General features: G+C 36.8%; 1 protein-coding gene across 1 annotated transcript in view; it reads left to right on the top strand.

Moving 5' to 3' along the window:
- The window catches only part of SCEL (sciellin), a 130,966-nt gene extending 115,045 nt beyond the window's left edge, over positions 1–15,921 (top strand). The window contains exons 24-29 of the mRNA XM_082675543.1: positions 2,904–2,996; positions 3,722–3,793; positions 5,598–5,672; positions 9,621–9,729; positions 11,987–12,089; positions 13,550–15,921. Coding sequence (XP_082531669.1) covers positions 2,904–2,996; positions 3,722–3,793; positions 5,598–5,672; positions 9,621–9,729; positions 11,987–12,089; positions 13,550–13,566 — 469 coding nt within the window. The 3' untranslated portion in view covers positions 13,567–15,921. The remainder of the gene's footprint in view (positions 1–2,903; positions 2,997–3,721; positions 3,794–5,597; positions 5,673–9,620; positions 9,730–11,986; positions 12,090–13,549) is intronic.
- Positions 15,922–21,166: the final 5,245 nt, after the last annotated feature.

Genomic DNA, 21,166 nt, shown 5'->3' with positions numbered 1-21,166 from the left:
AGAAAGTTCGTAAATTAGAGAGGTATCCTGGCCTCAAGTCCTCTCTTTATTTTTCCACAGGAGAATTCTGCTATTTTTAAATTTTATTTATTTTTATTGAAGTATAGTTATTGTACAATGCTGTGTTAGTTTCAAGTGTACAGAAAAGTGACTCAGTTATATGTATATATATATATATAAAATATACTCTTTTTCAGATTCTTTTCCATTATAGATATTATAGGATATTGAGTAGACTTCCCTGTGCTATATAGTAGGTCCTTGTTGATTATCTATTTTATATATAGTACTGTGTATGTGTTAATCCCAAAGTCCTAATTTATCTCCTGCCCCCCCACTCCACTATCACCTTTGGTACCAATAAGACTTTTTTTTGTATATTTAAAACCTGTAATTTTTACAAGAGCCCAAAACCTTGATAGTTTTATAGAAGTAAACCCTATCACATACAACAGTTCAAAATGGTAAACTCTTACTAAGCTTTTAGTCTTCATGCAAAAGAGATTTATAAAGTTTGCAGTGACATGGGTATTTATCAGTTGAAATTATTTTATGCTGTTTAAAGTCAAGTTGCCAATGTTAAGTCAAATAGGACAATGGAAATCTAAATAAGAGTCATAGGCCAATCTGTTAAACTGACACTTGATTTACTTTATTTACTTTATGAATGTATTCACTTTGTATAGTAATTGGATGTCCACATAGATACATGCTTTCTGATTAGTATATTCACAGAGTTGTACAACCATCATTACAATCACTTTTACAACATTTTCATCACCTCAAAAAGAAACCCAATGCCCAGTAGCAGTCACACATCATTTTTCCCCAACCCCTTAGCTCTGGACGACTACTAAGCTACTTTCTGGCTCTTTAAATTTCCTATTCCGGACATTTCATATAAATGGAATCATAAAATATGTGGTCCTTTGTGACTGGCTTTTTTCACTTGGAATAATGTTTTCAAGGTTCACCCATGTTGTAGCATGTCTCAGTATTCCATTTCTTTTTATTGCCAAATGATAGTCTACTGTGTGAATGTACTACATTTTGTTTATCTATTTATCAATTGATGGGCATTTGGATTGTCTCCACTGTTGGCTTGTAATTCACTCTTATGAACAATGCCGCTATAAACATTCATATATAAGTTTTTGTGTAGAGTGTGTTTATTTCTCTTGGGTAAATACCTAGGGAGTGAAATTGTTGAATCCTACAGTAACTCCATTTGAAGAACTTCCAGACAGTTTTTTAAATCAGCTGTACCATTTGATGTTCTCACTAGCAGTGTATGAAGGTTCTAGATAGTTAAATTTTCCACTGCAGAAAACATTTTCTCAAGTGTAATTCCATTTGGAATTTTGTAAGTTCCAACACAATATTTGGTTTTATAGTTTATGGAGTTATTTAATTAAGAAACAAAATTGTGACCGTTGATTGCAAGTTACAATTCAGCAATTTGTTTCAATGAAGGGTAACGTCTTAACAATAAAGCCATCAAGCAAAAAACATTGTCAGTCATAAGTTCTTCTTTAGGAATATTATTCAAGGCATCTAAGGAATAGTTTGGTGGAGAGTTCTCTATTGCACTGGTTCCCACATTTTATTTACATCAGACTCACCTGCTAATCCAGGGCCCACACTTTGAGAACCAGTGCTCTTTTGGGTAAGATGTCAGGCTGCCTCTAAGGTAGTGGTTCTCAATCTTGACTTGTATGTGAGACTTACTGGAGAGGTTTAAAAGACTGCAAATGCCCAAGCCATACGCCAAACCAATTAAACTAAATTCAACTTAAGAATTTTGGCAGGACACAGTTCAATCCTTATCAGAACTGTTTACAAATTATTTCACTTTCCTATCTGCAGATTTTGCAAATTGGTGATATTTGATTTTATCTTTCTGAGGACAATACAGACACATTTCACACTCATTGACAACCTTTGTCCTTTGAAACTATTTGCTAAAATTGGGTTTTGTATTATATACTATATGATTTGAATATTTCCAAACAATTCACAGCTAGTTTCATTTTTCTGGAATGACATATTCTAATGATTGTATTAGAAAATCTTCTACTTTCTCATTACTTAGCGTCATTTTAACTCAGCTGTAAAACATCTGTTTTGTGAAATATCTGTCTTAAAACTAGAAGATGGTTTTCCGTATGCCAGAGTTGATACTATGTGAACAGATGTTTTCTTCTTCTTTAAGAGCTACCTGGAAATGGAAGGAACAGGCCAGTCAAGAATGATAAATCATGATCAAGATCTAAATCCTCCTCTTGGTCTTTATGTCTCTCCTATATCAGAGTTTACTAACACAGGGGAGGAAAAAGAGCTAAAGCTTTCACTACTCCTGCATTAAAATTTTCCTCTGTCTCATAGGAAAAAGCAAATATGCCTGCACTTTGTTAAGTATAGTGACATTTTTAGATTAGCAGAAATCTAGGTCAAAGTTCTTTTGCAATCTTCAAAGTACTGTTTTACATTAAAAGCAAAATGGAAACTGGAATTTCTCAGAGGAACCCCTGGATAATTTTCATTAAACTGATAAACTGTCAGATATGTTGTACATGAAAAACTTTCTAAGATGGCACTGCTGCTGTGAAAATATTACTGGAACCAATTTCAGATGGTTCCTACCCTTGATAAAAAAGTATTCTGTCTTAGTGTTAGATAATGTGACACATGCCTGTAGATGATTCCTAAAGGTAAGATAGTGGTCTCTGTGGAGGAGTAAAGTCGTACATGTATTCTATTTGTGTATCTGTGCAGAAAACAGGCAAACAAGAAAGAGGTTCACTGTATATTTTTAAAAGTTCATTGAACAGAATTTTAATAAAACAAAAACCTTCTATGTGGCCTTGATTTTAAGTGCCAAATATTTGCATTTGCTTTCTCAGGCAAGATGGCCAAGTTAGTGGGTCTACTGAGGCTTTAATCAGCCCATCTTCTAGAACCACTGCCTACTCTTATGAAGCACCGAAGACGCTCAGGTACTGTGGTCAATTATAAAACAACTGACAGGACTATTCTCCTTCTGTTTTTTTTTTTTTCTCCTTCTGTGTTTTAAAGAAAACATCCACATACAACCTGATCCTTCCTTTGAAATGCAGAAATTTTTAATTTTACCAGTGGCTAAGCAGGCTTATACAAAGGTGTTGAGTAAACAACTTGGTCACTGGTAAGTTGTCAATTATGAATAATGAGTGTAAACTGTGATTTTTCCTTAAAAAGTCTATATTTTTTTAAAAAAGCATGATTGAGACATTGGCATTGACATTCTTTAAGTAGATTTAAAGGTTTCATTAAATCAGATGTTATCATGATTGTTAATTAAGATCCACTTTTTGCTTGAGATTTGTGGGGAAAGCAATGGTTTGGAAATATGAATGGGACATCAGAGAAATAGACACTAAAACATGTTACAGGAATATTCAAAATAATCATCGTGCTCTACAACAGACTTATTGAGTGACCGATTTTCATAATAGTATTCTGGAAGTAGGCCAAGGTACTTCTGGAAGTTAAGACAAAATGGGAGACATAAATAAATTTTGCAGAAATGGATTGATACCACTTTAACATTCGTATTTTAAAGGTAATAGTTTAGAAAGACTATATGAGCATTATTGTTTTCATTGGATTGGATAATTGCCTTGTGAATTTGATTATCCTGTAAACAAACTTTAAACATGAAGTAAAATGGTTTGTATTGCAGCTCCAATGCTGAAACCAGGCATGCAGGACCAAAGGATACTGTTGTGTACACAAGGACGTATGCGGAGAATAGGTACTGGAAATTTATTTGAAGTATTTTGCTATGTATATTTTATAATTTTGAAATACTCTGTGTTTAAGAAGGAATGCCATTATTTTAGGGTATGCTTGCTTTTTTCAAATAGCAGAACGTTTAAGAGTATATCAAGTTCTTTATATAAATAAATATATAATTCTTTATAATCTTTCCACTATTAAGTAGTTGTCAAATAATCATACAATTTCATTGAATGGACTAAAAAATATTTTAATATAGCACGTGTATACATAATAGGATAGTTATTTGAAAGTTGTCACATAAACATACATGCCCATAATAAGCTTTATAAAATTACACAAGTATTGCTATGCTAATTTGGAGTCACACTTTAATTAAATGGTTCTATCGACTGTTGTTTACCTCTAATCTGAAATAAGGGGTATAACTTTTAGTAAATAAGCTCTGGCCCACAAAATCTGCTGCTTGATGTGATGGATGTTGAGGAAAATGTCACACAAGGTCAGGGATTCACAAGTCATTCGATTTTGCAGAGTATAAAAACAAGAGTTGGCCTAATTGTGTTGTAGGGTAATGGTGGGGCATTCAGATGTGGATATACACACGCGTGTGTCAATCATCGCCCATTTCAAAGAGGCCAGAGAGCAGAGTATGGGGGCGGGGCTCCCAGAAATTCGAGGTGTGTTCGATTTGAGCAACCTTCCCCCCAAAAGGGATTCCTCAAACCCCAAAGTAAGTTACCTTGTAAAATGCAACCTCAACTTTGATTTTGCTGCTTAATCCAATTCTCCCTAAAATCTACACCGACAGTGCAGTATGTATTAGACCAGAGGCCCTAGAATCAGAGTTGGGATTGAATCTTAGTTTGTCATTTACTGACTATGTGGCCTCAGCAAAACTACTTAACTTCAGTTTTCTGTCTCAATTCAAGTCTCAATTTTCTGACCAATAAAATGGGAATAATTTTATATGTATCAGGCATAAATATGTGCGAACTTTTATTTAGCATTGTGGGCTATGTGTTCCGTAAAGTAGATTCTATTTCTAACAGCAGTCTGCCTACGGGCAGTTTGGAGGGAGAGAAGGATTTCTCATTAAAAAATCCCAAGTGAGGGCTATCACTGTATGAAATAATAGTAACATATTGCTTCTGGTCCTAATATGCTCCCAGGTAGTGTAGGTACTGGGGAAGCAGTTATGGACAGTCAGCTGGTTAGTGCACTGCAAACTTCATTTGTCTCCAGGAGAAAGTGACGTTTACAAACTGGAGCAGAAAAGGAACAAAGAGGACTTTTAAAAGTTACAATATTTTTGCTTTCATTCTAAATGATTCCTGGATGTTTTCAAGCAAATATAAAAACTTCCAAAGCTTTCTCTAAAAGTTCAGGAGTGTTTCTCTACGTGAATGGTGTCTGTCTATATTTGCCTGCACTGGCTCGTGCTTTGTGTATATTCTTTATGTGAGGCTACAGATAGCTTTCTTTTAGTAAAAATAAGGGAGGTGCAAGTATAAACCTCATGAAAAACAATAACTGCTTTTCCTGCTTACACTTGTTCTTGCACTCTCCTTGCCCCATTCTTTATTTATCTTGGTGAATATGTCAACTTATGTCAACTTGGAGGTTTCTTGCATATCAATACTTCTCCAGATTTAAAAAAAAAAGTCAGTACATTGTCCTGGCTTGTAACATCCCAAAGAATAATAATAATGAGGCTGTGTGAGTGGGTGTGTGTGTGCTTCCTTGCCTGCATAGAGGTATATACTTCAATATTAGGGGAACAGCCCAATTCTCACATGTCCATATGTGTTTGTTTCTAGTAAATCACCAAAGGATAGATATCAGGAGAGTATCTCTGAAAAATACATACAAACCATTTATTCGACTTCAGATAGGTGAGTATGTCTGTATTTCCATACATAAAAGTATATACACACACATATAAACATATGTATTTTTATATATTATAGATAATATATGTGTGTACATACTTTATAAATATACATTTTATTATGTATGCGTATATGTATTTATATATAATATATATTTACATATCTTCATTATGTATATAGCACTGAAATATATATGTACACATTCTTGTAGTCCATTGAACTTGGAGATGACATTCCTGACAGCGGTTATATTGGTGATTGTATGAGTGGAACAAAGAACAGCAACCTCTGCATCTAGGAATTTGCTCCTTGACTTCCTGGCTGTTGTTCTTTGATTTTGATGTACTTTATTCCAGTAGAGCTTTCTGTGCCTTACAGCTGCCTCCCAGGCAAGTGTCTCTGCTGTTGGTGATCCCAGGAGTCCCCAGTACTGCCACATTATTAGCATCTAGGCTTCATTGCATCCCTAGACGGTGCCCTCAGCCCTCCCTCCTTGCGGTTTTCCAAAGCCAGCTCACCTTACAAACAGCTGCGTGGATGTGCCGCTGTGACCCACTAGGGCCCATGCTCAGTTCCCAGGAAGGAGGTTAGGGTGAGCATCAATTTAGTGCCGGTAAACTGACCTCAGGCTTTTGCTCTTGATTACTCTCTTTTACCATTTTATGCTCAGTCGGATAAATAGGTGACACTCCTGAGACTGTGGCCTGCAGACTTCCAGCGGAGGAAATAAAAATAATTAGCATTTCAGTCCAACCACTGGAAACCAGCTTAATACAAATGTCCGGTATTCTATGGAAGGTATTTCTCTATTGCATGGGGTGGAAATATGGCTCACTGAGGGTCACGACATATCATTTTTTTTTTTTTTTTTTTTTTTTTGCTGTACGCGGGCCTCTCACCGCTGTGGCCTCTCCTGTTGCGGAGCACAGGCTCCGGACGCGCAGGCTCAGCGGCCATGGCTCACGGGCCCAGCCACTCCGCGGCATGTGGGATCTTCCCGGACTGGGGCACGAACCCGTGTCCTCTCCATCGGCAGGCGAACTCTCAACCACTGCGCCACCAGGGAAGCCCCCATATCTTATTTTTATGCACAGCCTCAGCTTGTAACGCCGTCCTTGGCACCTAACAGATACTCAATAAATTATTCCTGAATAAACAAACCTATGTTCCATTTACTAAGGGAAACATAGGTGGGCCAGGCATCAGAATTACATCCTCTTTTTGTCACTTTTGTTAATATCTTCTATTACCAAGGCTCTTCTTAGTGTCTTGCCTTTAAGTCACACCCCTTTGATGTGACTATAGGAGCACCACAAGTACTGCTTAGATAACCAAAACACCAGAGCTATGTTTTTCATAACGCTCTGAAAAGATCTTTGACTAAGTATGATCTTTTTTTTTTTTTTTTTGGTCACAAGGCACAGCTTTGTTCCATGACCAGGGATCAAACCCAGGTCCCTGGCAGTAAGAGCATGGAGTCCTAGCCACTGGAACACCAGAGAATTCCTGACTAAGTATCATCTTAATAAGGATAACACCAACACCAGAGCTTTCCCTGGGCTCATATTTTTATTGTTAAGGAAGAAAAGCATTCTACATTAAAGTGTTGCTCTCGAAGTGAAGAATTTCACTCCTGTTCCTCAAGTGATCCTTGAAATTTTTTCAGTCATCAGAGCAAAAGTCAATTCTCCGTTAAAACTGGTTAGTCCAGCAAACTTTTTCTGTTGATCATTGTGTGAAATTAGCTGCATCCCCACAGTTCTTACCTAAGCACATCAGTCCCATAACGTGACCAGTGCCCCTTTACAAGGTAAATACCAAATTCCTCTGTACATGATTTATGGGCCTTCAGAATCTGATCCTGCTGAATATTGACTGATGTTCAATCACTCCAGCCCCCCTCATTGTGTGGCACCTTGGTACATCCTGTTCACTCTGCTTGGAACCCCTCCATCACGCCCCTCCCCACCTCACTGAGCTCCCCTTGAGAGCTCCTTCACCCTCAAGCTTTAATTCAGATGGCACTTATGCTGACAAGCCTTTCCTGCTTCACCCCAGGGATAAGCTGCTCCACTGGCTGTGTTCTGCTAACTCTTGTCACACATCCATAAATATGTGGTGACCATCCAATCACACACCTGGCTACCCTAGTGGAAAGAAGGCTTCTCATTGGAGGAGACTCTCTCACTCTTCTTTATATTCCCAGCTCCTGTCTCAGTGTCTCTGGAATGGAAGAATGCTAGAGAGTGTCAGTTTTTACTCTGGAAGTGCTTACAGTCTAACATGGGAAATTTAAGTGTGTGGGTACCTACGTATGCATATATGTGAAAAATGCATAGGGAACTATTTGCCCGGAATATGTAAGCAAGTACCTAGAGAGATCATTGAAAGAGGGAAATATTTATTTATGTACATAAGGGAAGAAGAGATTACTAGAATGACTGAGAGTATAAAATGAAACAAGGTTTATCTACTCCAATCCCTTTCCTCTCTTACCCCCTCCTCCCCTCAACTTTCCCTCCTCTCTGCTTCTAGTCCTGCACTCGATGACAGGATCGATTGTGGTTTCTGGGCATGACTAGTTCTTTCTAACCCAGCGAGCCCAGTCAATCTCACAAGCAGGCCCAGAGGTAGCATAGGGCTCTGTGGCCGCTCTGCCTTCATTCAGATCCCGCCTCTGCCACTCACTGGCTGCATGACTTACCCTTCTGTGCCTCAACTTTCTCTTCTGTAAAATAATGATAAAAATAAGAGTACCTGCTTCTCAGAGATGTTATGAAGAATAAACGAGTTGATAGTGCGTGGAAAGCAAAGTGCGTGGAAAATGCACTGCACATATTAAGTATATTAGCACTATTAAGTATTAGCTATTTTTGTGTGTGTGTGTGTGGTACGTGGGCCTCTCACTGTTGTGGCCTCTCCCATTGTGGAGCACAGCCTCCGGACGCACAGGCTTAGCGGCCATGGCTCACAGGCCCAGCCGCTCCGCGGCATGTGGGATCTTCCCGGACCGGGGCACGAACCCGTGTCCCCTGCATCGGCAGGCGGACTCTCAACCACTGTGCCACCAGGGAAGCCCAAATATTAGCTATTTTTATTTCACCACCCCGGTATGTATCCTACTTTGGAAATTTCAGGCTTGTTTGCTAACACCCTGAGACTAGTAAACTCTGCAAGGTGCTAATTAAGACTGTCCTAAGACCTTCCAAATGGAAAAGAATCAAGTAGTTATTGGTCTTTCTTAAGACTCTGGCGTGACCCAAGGTCTTTTGGACTTACTGATCATTTATTTATTATTGAACATTATTTTTCCAAAGTAAATAGCAAAGCTCTTTTTTCCCCATCAAATTTGTAGTGAGATTATATCATATTGGATAATTTTTGTCATGAAAGGGCCCCCAATATTCTGAGTCTTACAATGACACCAAGAGAAGTGGCCTAGGGGAGCGTTTTAGTGACTCTAGACCCTAGAATCTAGGTTATCCATCATTTGTGAATTCACCAACACATTCTTGAATGGATTTCTATTTTTGTCCTATTGAATGTTTTGAGAGTTAAATTTTTATATTAATCTGCAGCATAAATTTTCTATGATATAAGTACATTAATAATTCAAAACCCTCTTCTAGCTTCAAGGGGTACTTATGACCTAGTTCAGTTAGAAAACTGTGAACATCTTTGTCCTGCCCAGATGCACTTTTGATTGCTAATGAATTAATAATCTGAGACTTTCCTTCATGTTAATTCTTTGATATCATTTTGAAATAACTAGAAGAATCAATCACTTATCCTGCTATCCTAGGATAAGTAAATCCTCAGCTTTCCTTGATTTTTACACAATTTACTACAGTATCAACACAATTAACATATCATTTCCATACGACTTTATGGGGAATACATCTGTCTTTTGCATCATGACAAATTTATTTTTAATTGCTTACATCTCTATAGGTCTGTCATTGAAATGGATATGTGCACTTACTGTCGAAAACCCTTGGGCACAGAAGCTAAGATGATTTTAAATGAATTACAAATTTGCTGCCATTCCACTTGCTTCAAGGTAAGGCTATGTTTATTGCATTTAACTCAATATAAAATTGCATAATGATTGGAATAAAGATAATTATTTAATGAAATATATGAGATGAAGTTAAAGCTTTCAGAAACACTGTCATGCACATTAATAATGCACTATTTAAACATTTCTCAGAGTTCTACAGCCTAAACCTCCAAGGTTTATAATTACTCTCTTGGCTTTAGGCTTAAAAGTTGATTATTGACACATTTATAACTCTTACCCTACAGATTGAAATCTGTAAAAAGATAAACACTTTTTCTCTTTAGAAAAGTTTTTGCAGCATTTTCATAAATCATGCATTGCGTAAAATATATAATGAAATCTGAAAAGGCAAAGAAATTGTTGAGAAGAAAGCTAGCATCTCCTTACATTATGAAATTAGGACCAATGGGCTTAACAATAGTTGAAACTCAGTCTGCTTTTGAGAGCATGATTAATTCTAATTAAATGTGGCTTAGTATAATAATAAAGCGTACATAGTAGAATGCGTCACAGTTTGTGTTTTTATATGCTATTTCTTTTACTTTTCACAAAAACATTCCGTAGGTCAACAATATAGATTTTGGTGTAACTGGGTGAGCACTTAACTAGGAACCTGAAGACTTGAGCTGGAGTTCTAACTGACACTAATTGAGGCCATGTGACTTTGGACATCATCTAAATTAGCTTAGCCTCAGTTTCCTCATCTGTAAAATGAAGTAGCTGATTAGACCAGTGGTTTCCAACCCTGGATGCATATTATAATTGTCTGAGGAGATTAGGAGAAAAATAGAATGCTTGGGACCAGCCTCAATTACATCAAGAATCTTAGAGATGACTGCTGGGCATTGGTATTTTTACAATCTCCTTAGATAGATCTAACAGGCAGCCAGTTTAAGAACCACAGCCTAAATCTATGGGTCCCTTCTAGTGCTGATATTCTATGACTGATACAAATTATCTAATTCAGTTAAGTAGATGTAATACTTTGACAATTGATTGCTTCTCCTTAAATTAGCTTCAGAAAGTGACACAAAGCAAGAAGAAATATGATGCATCATTTTGAGCAAATAAAATCCAAAAGGCCATCATATATAGAATTCTATATAAAATGTCATCTGAAAATTTCATAATTATTTAATTATGACAGTAAAATTTCCTTTTAATTATTAAGTTTACTCAACGAAACAAAAGTTAGTCTATAGCTCCTCATTTAAAATTATTATGCAGAAATTTTTTAAAAGAAGAAAATTCTCCTGATTATTGCTTTTGGTAAATAGGAATAATTTCCATTTATTATATTTTGGATGATTTATTTCCATTTTCAATTTAATTATAAAATACTACTGAGAATAAAAATGTCCCCACACTCCTAGGAAAAGACAGATTATTCTATAGCCATAATAGTAGAGAACCATCTGAACTGGCTTAAACATGTCAAACTGATCTATGACAATTTGCGTCAGTGAACTTGAAAGTCAGCCAGTTGGCAGTGAACTTGCTCCAGTGAGCACAGGTCTAAGGCAGATGTCAACCCTTTCCTTCCTCTTTAACCAACACAACTTGAAACAAACTTCCCCCTAAACCCTGCATAGGATCAGAAGTTCGTTTTGCTCAATGACACTATACCCGGACAGCATAGCTCTCCCTTAGTAAGCAAACAATAAATGCACTTTGTGTTTTTGTTTGTGATATCCAGTGGTGATCTTGTCTTTGGCATAACCAATTTCTGAAAATGTATATCTACTCTGTTGTGAGTTACGTAGAGACTTCAGTGGTATATATGCCCTGAAATGCACACCTCCATAGTAGAGAGATTTATGAGAGGATTTATTTGAAAAGTTCTGTGTGTGGATCACAGACAAGTAAGTATACTCTTATTTTCCCTCTGGGTTCTCTTGAGGCTTCATCTGAGTGTTGCTATGAAGGATGGTACTGAATAAAGTAAAAGTTTTGTTTGTTTTTTTTGTTTTGTTTTGCGGTACGCGGGCCTCTCACTGTTGTGGCGTCTCCCTTTCCGGAGCACAGGCTCCGGACGCGCAGGCTCAGCGGCCATGGCTCACGGGCCCAGCCGCTCTGCGGCATGTGGGATCCTCCCGGACCGGGGCACGAACCCGTGTGCCCTGCATCGGCAGGCAGACTCTCAACCACTGCGCCACCAGGGAAGCCCCCAAAAGTTTTTTTTGTTTTTTTTTTTTAATCCTGTTACGCCAAGAATCTAAACTTCATATATAATGTAAACTTTATGCATTCTGTTTAGTGTGAAATATGCAAACAACCTTTGGAAAACCTACAAGCCGGTGACAGTGTTTGGATTTATAAACAGACAATACATTGTGAATCTTGCTACTCTCAAGTTGTAGGTAAGTGTTAAGCTCTGTAAGGAACCATCACTAACATTAATGAACTTTTAATATTGATGAAAGATCTCAAAACTAAAAAGTATTTTCTTAATTATAGTAAAAATTCAGCTGCAGATAACATGGTGGCATTTCACTTTATGGTATAAAAATCAGTCAACATTTATATTTTCTTCTGATGTCAGACCAGACATAGATACAACTAAGCAAAAGTCATTTATTTTAGGAAATTTTCCATTTTTTCCTAACAAAAACAGATTTTCTTTGCTCTACTGATCGGTGGAGTTGAAGTGCACTTCTGTGAATGACCTTTACATTTGCACTGGAATATACTTTTTTAAAACGTAATTTGGTTATTATACTAAATGCCTTTTAATGTTATTTTTAAACAGAAAATTTAGAGTTAATGGTGTACAATTCTATATTAATGTTATTTTTAAACGGAAAATTTAGAGTTAATGGTGTGGAATTCTATATTGCATATAACATTTGAGTATTTTTTTTTACCTTTAAGACCAACTTTACTATAATTTGGATACCTAATTAGCATAAATTTTGTGAGAAGAAACATTAAGGGTCTGCCTTTTTAACTCATATTTTCAATAAGCTTAGCATGAAAGCTGTAAAAGTTGATTTAAAAGATGTGTACAGTGCACAGTAAGCTAGCAATATAAAATCCTATGAAACTTCATTGTAAAGCTAGTATCAACATTTAATTTTTGCTTCAATAGTAAGTAGGTAGAATAACCATGATGATATTGGGGAGCTGGTCAACAGCACTGTGTGAAAGGCAAGTTGCCTGCTGGTGGTGAATGAAAAAGGAGCATTTGCGATTTTTACACGGGATCCAAAATATGGAATTTAAAGACAAGTGTGTGATATTAATGAGGTACTGAGAGGCTACATCTGGAAAATACTCTGAAAAATATTCAGAAAGCCATGTTCCATCAGGCTGCAGAATCAATGACAAGAACAAAGCTAATTATATTCATACTTGGCCTTCTATTTTCTGCTTTCCCCAGCCAGTTCTCATATTTCTTTTTTTTTTCCCTAATCAAGCAGCCTTATCAGGATCCATTGTTACATCAAGGGGCCTTGATGTGCATGGTGCAGCTCTGAAACTTTCAGTCCCGGGAGTCCATGATACGGTTTAGGAGATGTGGTTACCAAAACACTCAGAAGTCTTTGTGTTTTCTTCCCGGTGTGCATTTTTATAGTATATTTAAGTTGTCAAGACATGACTCTCAGGCATGTCATAAATATGAGCACAGGGCATTGGTACTTTGTATTCACGGTATGACGAAAAGCCATGCCACAGTGATGAGTGCAGTAGGAGGTGAAAGTAAAATGCTTAACCCACCACTACCCCCTTGATGAGTAATTATTTATTTTTAAAACTTTAGTTATAGTCTTATTTTTGTACTGAATTTGTATATCTAACTTATTTTCTTTAAATTTTTCAGCAAAGTGGATTCAGTAATTCTGGCACATGAAAATCAAGATGAAAGCATTCACTAAGGAGTTAAAATTTTTATTGTAAGAACATATAATCTAGAAAAGCTTTTACACCGAAGATTGACTCTGGTATAGAATTAACAACTCTGCTATTGCATAAATAATCTAATTGCCTCCACTAAGGTCACATACATAAAGGGAACCATCTGGTATCTGGTTAGATTTAGAGATCAAAAATTCAAGTGGTTCTAGCACCCAGTGTCAAAGGAAGCATGCTTCTGATGGCAGTGAGCATTGCCAGCCTTCACCAGGTCCATCTCTGCTCAGTATTAGGCTGTGTGTCACGGTTTCCATTATAGACAAATTTACCATCTTCTCACCTTTGTTTCCCTAAGAATTTGGATTTACAGACATTATTGAAGTCTTGATAAAACTGTCATGGGAGCAAGATATGTTTCATTTATGTACAAAAGTAATGTTGATAGAAATTTTGGCAGAAAGATAAAGTTTGGCAGAAAGATGTTAACGTATAAAGTTGTATGGACCTCAGAAAATCACTTAAACCTTTCAGATTTCTGTGCTATTATCTGTAACATGAGGGCCAATGGACAAAATGATTTCTAAGGTCGCTTTCTGCTCCAAAATTATCAGATTCTAAAGCAAGTTTTTGTTTGCTCTTTAGAAACATACCTGAATCTGTGTTTGTTAGGCCTATTGAACTAGATAGGATATCTGAACAATTTAACCTTGGTATCATCCTTCAGTTTATCACTGATACAAGTTTTATAGAATGTGTTTTAAAAACAGAAAGACCTGCATTTATGGGTAATGGGTAAAATCATATGACATGGTGTTTACGTAATTTGTCAGGTTTTCTTTGCATGCATTTCAAAATCTGGATTCATAAATTATCTATGAGAAATAATGAAAGTTATGGACTACAAAGACATGTTCTTTCGCATGCTGTATCTATTCCTATTACATAGCACTTTATATTTACAGATGGCTTATAAAAATAAATGAACTGTCAGTTATACAGAATCTTCTTGTACAGTGTCTATAAATATTACTCACTGACATTGATATGTCAGTTATATGATCATAATTTATTATATTCTGTGCCATGCTGCTTAAAGTAATTTTTTAACTGCTCAATCTATAACTTTGATTTTTAAAGAGCTTTTTCTTAAGGAATTGAAAATTCAGTAATCTTGTGAGGAACTATTATTATTATTAAAATTGAGACATTGCACTTATAAACTACTTTATATGCACATAGCAATTGCTTCTCAAAAGAAAGCATATGGAACATTGAGAGAGGGTGGAATTCTAAGGGAGTTTAAGGCAGTTGTAAAAAACTGACAAACTAGGGAGATTAAAAGATAATCATGTATTTTCTAAATGTTGATAAATGTAGAGTTATTCTTCTGTATAATGATTTCAAGCATCTGTTCCTCTTAGACACTGGTCCACAAAGTGTTAAACACTAATGCTTATTAAAATACAGAAATGTGTAATCATTGTCCTATGGAGAGGGAGCCAGAAAAAACAATTAATAATAATTTGATATTCATTAATTCATGCTTGATGAGAAGCGGTGGTAATTGAGCCATATGTTTTATTGTTCTCTTATTACATGCTATCAGACTGGATCAAAAGAAATAATTTTCTTAGAGTTGGAATTTGTGGCAGGAAAGGACGAATGAAATAGTATCCCTCTCTTTTATATAAAGTATATTAACATCTCAATGCCTTTGTGGTAATTAAAAATCATTTGAATATCATTTTTAAAGGATTCTACTGTTGAATGCTTAATTTAAAAAAAAACCTAAAAGGAACGTAATTCTCACTTTTCTGTAGCTGTTTAATGGACCCTTTCTTCTACAATAATGTATTAAATTAAACCAAAAGCTGTTGTAAAAATGGAATAAATACAGAGTGGAGAGAGAAGGGCTTCTGATTTACCAAGTCCGCCTCATCATGTCTGGGATTACTTGCACCATAGGAATGACAGATTCCTAAAACAGTTCGTAAGATCTCATTTTTTCTTTTTTTGCAACTAACTAATTATGCTATGATTGGCATACTTTTCCTGGACACAACTGCCTAAATCTCAGAATACCAGGCCCTGAATTCTATTACAAATGAAGAGATGTCTCTAAAAAATAATTTATCGCTCCACTATGAGAGTATCCTTCCAAAAAGCAAAACAAAGATATATCTAGTAATCTTGGAAATAGAATTTGTTAAAAACCTTTTTTCTTTTACTAAGGCCAAGAAATAAAAATTTATTCAAGAAGTAATCTATGCATCCTTAATTGTTTGATTGCAATCACTCCTATAATTAGATAGGAGTGATGAGACAGTCCAGTTCTCACTGCTGGGGCATTCTCTGACTTGTTTATTATGGTAGAAAATCATGAGTGTTTGGAACATTTTCCTATTCAGCTTGATTCAGAGCTCTACCAAAACAAGTGACCGTTTGGTCTACGTAGAGGCAAACTTACCATGATGATGTTGATTTTTTTGTTGTTGTAGTTGTTACTACTGAATATACTGGTTATTTGGTACAATGTAAATAAATTGTTTTTAGCATTCCACCTATTCCATAGCACTCAACAGTTCCCAGAGGCACCCATAAATATCTGTATTAACTTGGATAGGCCATTTCCCTCATGGGTCAATTTCCCGCTACTTAAAAGGTGGGATTGAGAACATTGGCTTGCTATTGTACCCACCAGTGCAAACACTGCAAGAATCTATGAATCTATTCCTGCTGCTTACCCCATTCTTAGATTATCTCTTTTGTTAGATGCCTAAGAGTTGGTGAATGTTTTGAATGTGCTGCAGAATTGCATGTTAACTTTGTCACAACACAAAGTGAATTCTGGATCGTGTTTACTGGATCTTTGTCCTGCCATTTGAGACGTATGGCTTCTGAGATAGTACTGAAATGTTCAGATGTCTCCTGAGTTAGGTAATAGTTTCCGTTTTTTCACTAGAAGAGAGGAAACTGATCATTATCATTGCCTTATAAATGTCATCTGGGAAAGATATTTTAACTTCATTGCCTCTTTGAAACATTCTTCTCATTAATACATTGAAATGCCCAATCATTCTAGACTCTGTAGGAAAAAATGCATTGTTCATAATCTACTGTCACTCATTCATTCACTCATTCATTTGTTCTGTTATACAATAATTTAAAAATCTTCATTGAGAAACTGTGTTCCAGATCTGAGTGATAACAAAAATAACCAAGGCTCCTGCCCTCATGGAACTTAAATTCTAAAGGAAGGGTGGAGGCACAGTTTGAAAGACAAAAAATAAATAAACACAATAATTTCTGAAAGTAAATAAGACCAGGAAGGAAATAAAGTGCAGCGACTAGGTCAAGGGGTAGTATTTAAAAATAATGTTGTCAGATGATATTTCAAATAAGAGCTGAATGATGAGAAGGAACCAGGCTGGGGAAAAGCACTCCAGGAGGAGACGTTTTAGGATCAGCCAAAATCAGACCACTTTCTGGACTAAATGTGTCCGTGCTTCTCTTAAACACGAGATAGAAGTTCACAGATGCCAAGAGACAGAGAATAGTCAAAGCATTTTTAAGCTTCCTCTATTCCTCACGCAAAACAATATTCAGATATTACCTAGATAGCTTTCAGCTCTCTGCCAACGGGTGGGTTACAGCAAATGGCTACTTTGTCCTGGTCCTCAGGCTGAAGTTGCTCACTTCGATAAAGGAGTGACTTTGTCAAAGGTGGTTCTGAACCAGCGTTCACCTGAAGTAGAAACAATGGACCAGGCATGACGTTTCCTCGCCTCATTTGAGGCAGCACTCAGGATCAAATTCCTTTCTGTTTTCCAAATAGAAACAGTAAACAATTAGGCTACATAATTTCAGATCTAGAAGAGACTTCCCACAGGAATTTTATGAATGTTACATGTTCTTGTCCTTTGTTGCAATATGAATAATGTATCTGGTGGAAAGGAACATTTAGATATTGATATAACTTTCTTGACAGGCACAATTTGTTAATTTTATCTCCTTTCCCAGGAGAAAAGGAAAGATCATGAACTTCAAGGACCCTTCAGGCCCATAAAGGCAAACTGGATTGAAAGTCTCCCACAAGAAAGTGTTTAGTCCCTAAGGCAAGTGCAGCTTTGATGTGATTTAAAGAGATCACAGAAAGATTGCCAGGAGGCTGGAATTAGTGAACACAAAGCGATGAGGTTGAAGAAGCAGGCAAGATACAGGCCATGGTTGTTTCATAATGGATTATTAAAAATATAGATTATCAAATGAATGGTGGCATTTCATAAAATTCATTTATGCCTTTTAAATTTGTGTCATTAAAATATTATTGACAACTGTTGGTTTCATGAACAGATTAAAATTATTTTGAGACAAATAGAGTCTACTGATTTTTGACAAAAGCATGAAGACAATTCAATGGAGAAAGAATAGTCTTTTCAACAAATGGTGCTGAGATAATTGGACACCCATATGCAAAAAAGAAAAAAAAGTACCTAGACCCAGACTTACATCTTTTACAAAAATTAACTCAAAATGGGTCACAGACTTAAATGTAAAATGCAAAACCATAAAACTTCCAGAAGAAAAAGTAGGAGAAAAACAACATGACCTTAAACATGGTGAAGAGTTTTTGGATGTAACATCAAAAGCACAATCTATAAAAGAAATTTCAGTCAGCTTTATTAAAATTAAAAACTTCTGCTCTGTGAAAGGCACTGTTAAGAGAATGAAAAGATAAGCCACAGACTGGGAGAAAATATTTGCAAAGTAGATATCTGATAAAGAATTTGTCCTCCATACCAAAGAACTCTTAAAACGAAACAATAAGGAAACAAAAAACTTATTTTAAAAAATGGGCAAAAGATCTAAACAGACACCTAACCAAAGAAGATGGCAAATAAACATATGAAAGATACTCAACATCACTTTTCATTAAGGAAATGCAAATTCAAACATGGATAAGGTACTACTTTATGCCCATTAGAATGGCGTAAAACTAAAAACTGAGCATGCCAATTGCTGGCAAGGATGCAGAGCATCAGGAACTCTCATTCATTGATGGTGGGAATGCAAAATGGTGCAGCCACTTTGGAAGACAGTTTGGCAGTTTCTTACAATGCTTAACATATTCTTTCACATAATTCAGCAATTGTGCTCCTAAGTTTTTACCCAACTAATTTGAAAACTTACGTCCATACAAAAAGCTGCATGTAAATGTTTATAGCAGTTCTATTTATAATCATCAAAAACTGGAAGAAACCAAGATGCCCTTCAATAAACAAATGTCTTGACAAAACTGTGGTACATCCATACAATGGAGTAATATTCAGCAATGAAAATGAATGAACTATCAAATCTGCGGAAACGTGGATGCTTCTTAAATGCATATTGCTAAATGAAAAAAGCCAGTCTGCAAAGGGCTGCTCCATACTATGTGACATTCTGGAAAAGGCAAAACCATGGAGACGGTAAGTAGGTTAGTGATTGCTGGGGCTTCAGGAGGAGTGGGCCTGGGGAGATGAAGAGCTGAATAGGTGAAGCATGGGGAATTTTTTTTTTTTTTTTTTTGCGGTACGCAGGCCTCTCACCGTTGCGGCCTCTCCCGTTGCGGAGCACAGGCTCCGGACGCGCAGGCTCAGCGGCCATGGCTCACGGGCCTAGCCGCTCCGCGGCATGTGGGATCTTCCCAGACCGAGGCACGAACCCGTGTCCCCTGCATCGGCAGGCAGACTCTCAACCACTGCGCCACCAGGGAAGCCCAACATGGGGAATTTTTTTAGTGCACTCGAACTATACTGTATATTGCAATGGTGAATACATGACACTATGCACTTGTCAAAACCCACAGAACTTAGCAGTACAAAGAATGAACCTTAATATATGCAAATTTTAAATCTCATTTAGGCAAGGGATCCCAGAATGGAATGCAGAGTGTTGCAAAAGGATCCAATGGTATTGCAAATGTATGAAACAGTCTCAGTAAAGGGGGTGAGGGGAAAAGGGGATGACCTTAGTAGCTCTGAAAATGAGTGAACGGTAACTTTGGAAATGAATGGAGTGTGTAAGACTAAAGACACAGCAACTGTACAGGTCACTGTACTCTAGTTGACCAAGTTGTTTTTCATGGAGTACAGGTTAACAATTCTGAAACCACTATACATACGTATACACTGGAATTGAGTAATTCAGTAAATAGACAGTGGTTGGTGGGAGCCACATTTCTCACCGTTGGAGTGGGAGGTTACAGATAAGGAGGGGAAGAGACAGGTATGGTCCCTGTGGTAATGACTGAGTTAGAGACATCAGTATGATTTCGTGTTTAGTTTAATATAGATACAGATGGTTACACATAGAAATATCTAAAGGTATGTGCATTTACATGTGTTAGTATACACACATATATTTTCTTGCTCTGTCAGCTGACAGAGCCTAGAAGCAATGAATCCAGATCTTGATTTTTTAATACGATTCTCCAATAAAAGTGACCAAGACTCCTTGGAGAAATGGCTGGTTCTAGGGCTGGGGCAGGATGTAGAGAAGATGAACCCGGAGCATCTTATAGTGCCAGGAAATAAGGAAGTGCTCAAACATATACATGCACACACATATGTACACACAAATGATGTGGATAAGTCAAAGGGACATAAGTGTCAATTGAAAGCGCTCCCAATGGCCAAAGCTGGTATTTGAGCAACTAAATAAATAATTTAGCATTGAATTATAACCCAAAGTATAAAATAAAGATTTGTGAGTCTGTGCTGGCATCAATAAACATTTGAAAAAATAAATAATGGAGGAGACACAAATGTCCCATGCAGAATTCCAAATAATTTATATAGCTACTCCATCCTCAAGGAGGTAGAACATAACTCTTCACTTCCTGTGTGTGGGCTACATAGTGCATATCTTCCAGACCACAGTATGGGATGAGGAAAAAAAGAGTAACTTTATGGAGGAGGGACCTGACAAACACTACCTCAGAAAGGTAATCAAGATTAACGTCAATAGTAATTAATGGTATTACTAGCATGTACTTGATAGGATGTGATAAAAATAGCACAATATCTCTGTAACCTTCTTCCCCAAAACCCAGAACTCCAGTCTAATCATGAGAAAAGCACACATCTTCATTGAGGAGACAATACTCCTCAAAACTAACAAAGGCATCAAAAATTTAAAAGTCCGAGACACCATCACAGCAAAAAAAGAGCCTGAGACATGACAACTAAATGGTTCCTGGATGAGATCCTGGAACCAAAAAAGGACCTTAAGTCAAAACTAAAGAATTCTGAATAAAATATAGGCTCTAGTGTTGCTTTTCCTTTCTTTCTTTCCTTCTTGTTTTTTTTTAAAGAAAGGCAGACTGCCACATGCAGGCTCATTAGGATGTGTCTGGAGTCCTGGAAGTTTGTCTACCCTACATTCTCCTACAAATGGACCTTGAGATCTTGTGTGCAGGTTCTAGCAGGGGAGCACAGCAATTAGTAGACCCTTGACCCAAGAACGGTCCTCCTCTATCGGGGAAGGCCGACCAAGTGGGCAGTTTTGGGAGGGACACATATGGAGCAATGAGGGAGGGAGGTCA

Source organism: Grampus griseus (genome assembly GCF_964374135.1).
Source record: "Grampus griseus genome assembly, chromosome: 18".
In the NCBI taxonomy this organism is placed as follows: domain Eukaryota; kingdom Metazoa; phylum Chordata; class Mammalia; order Artiodactyla; family Delphinidae; genus Grampus; species Grampus griseus.
The sequence above is the reverse complement of the archived record's forward strand: the minus strand, read 5'-3'. Positions and strand labels throughout refer to the sequence as shown.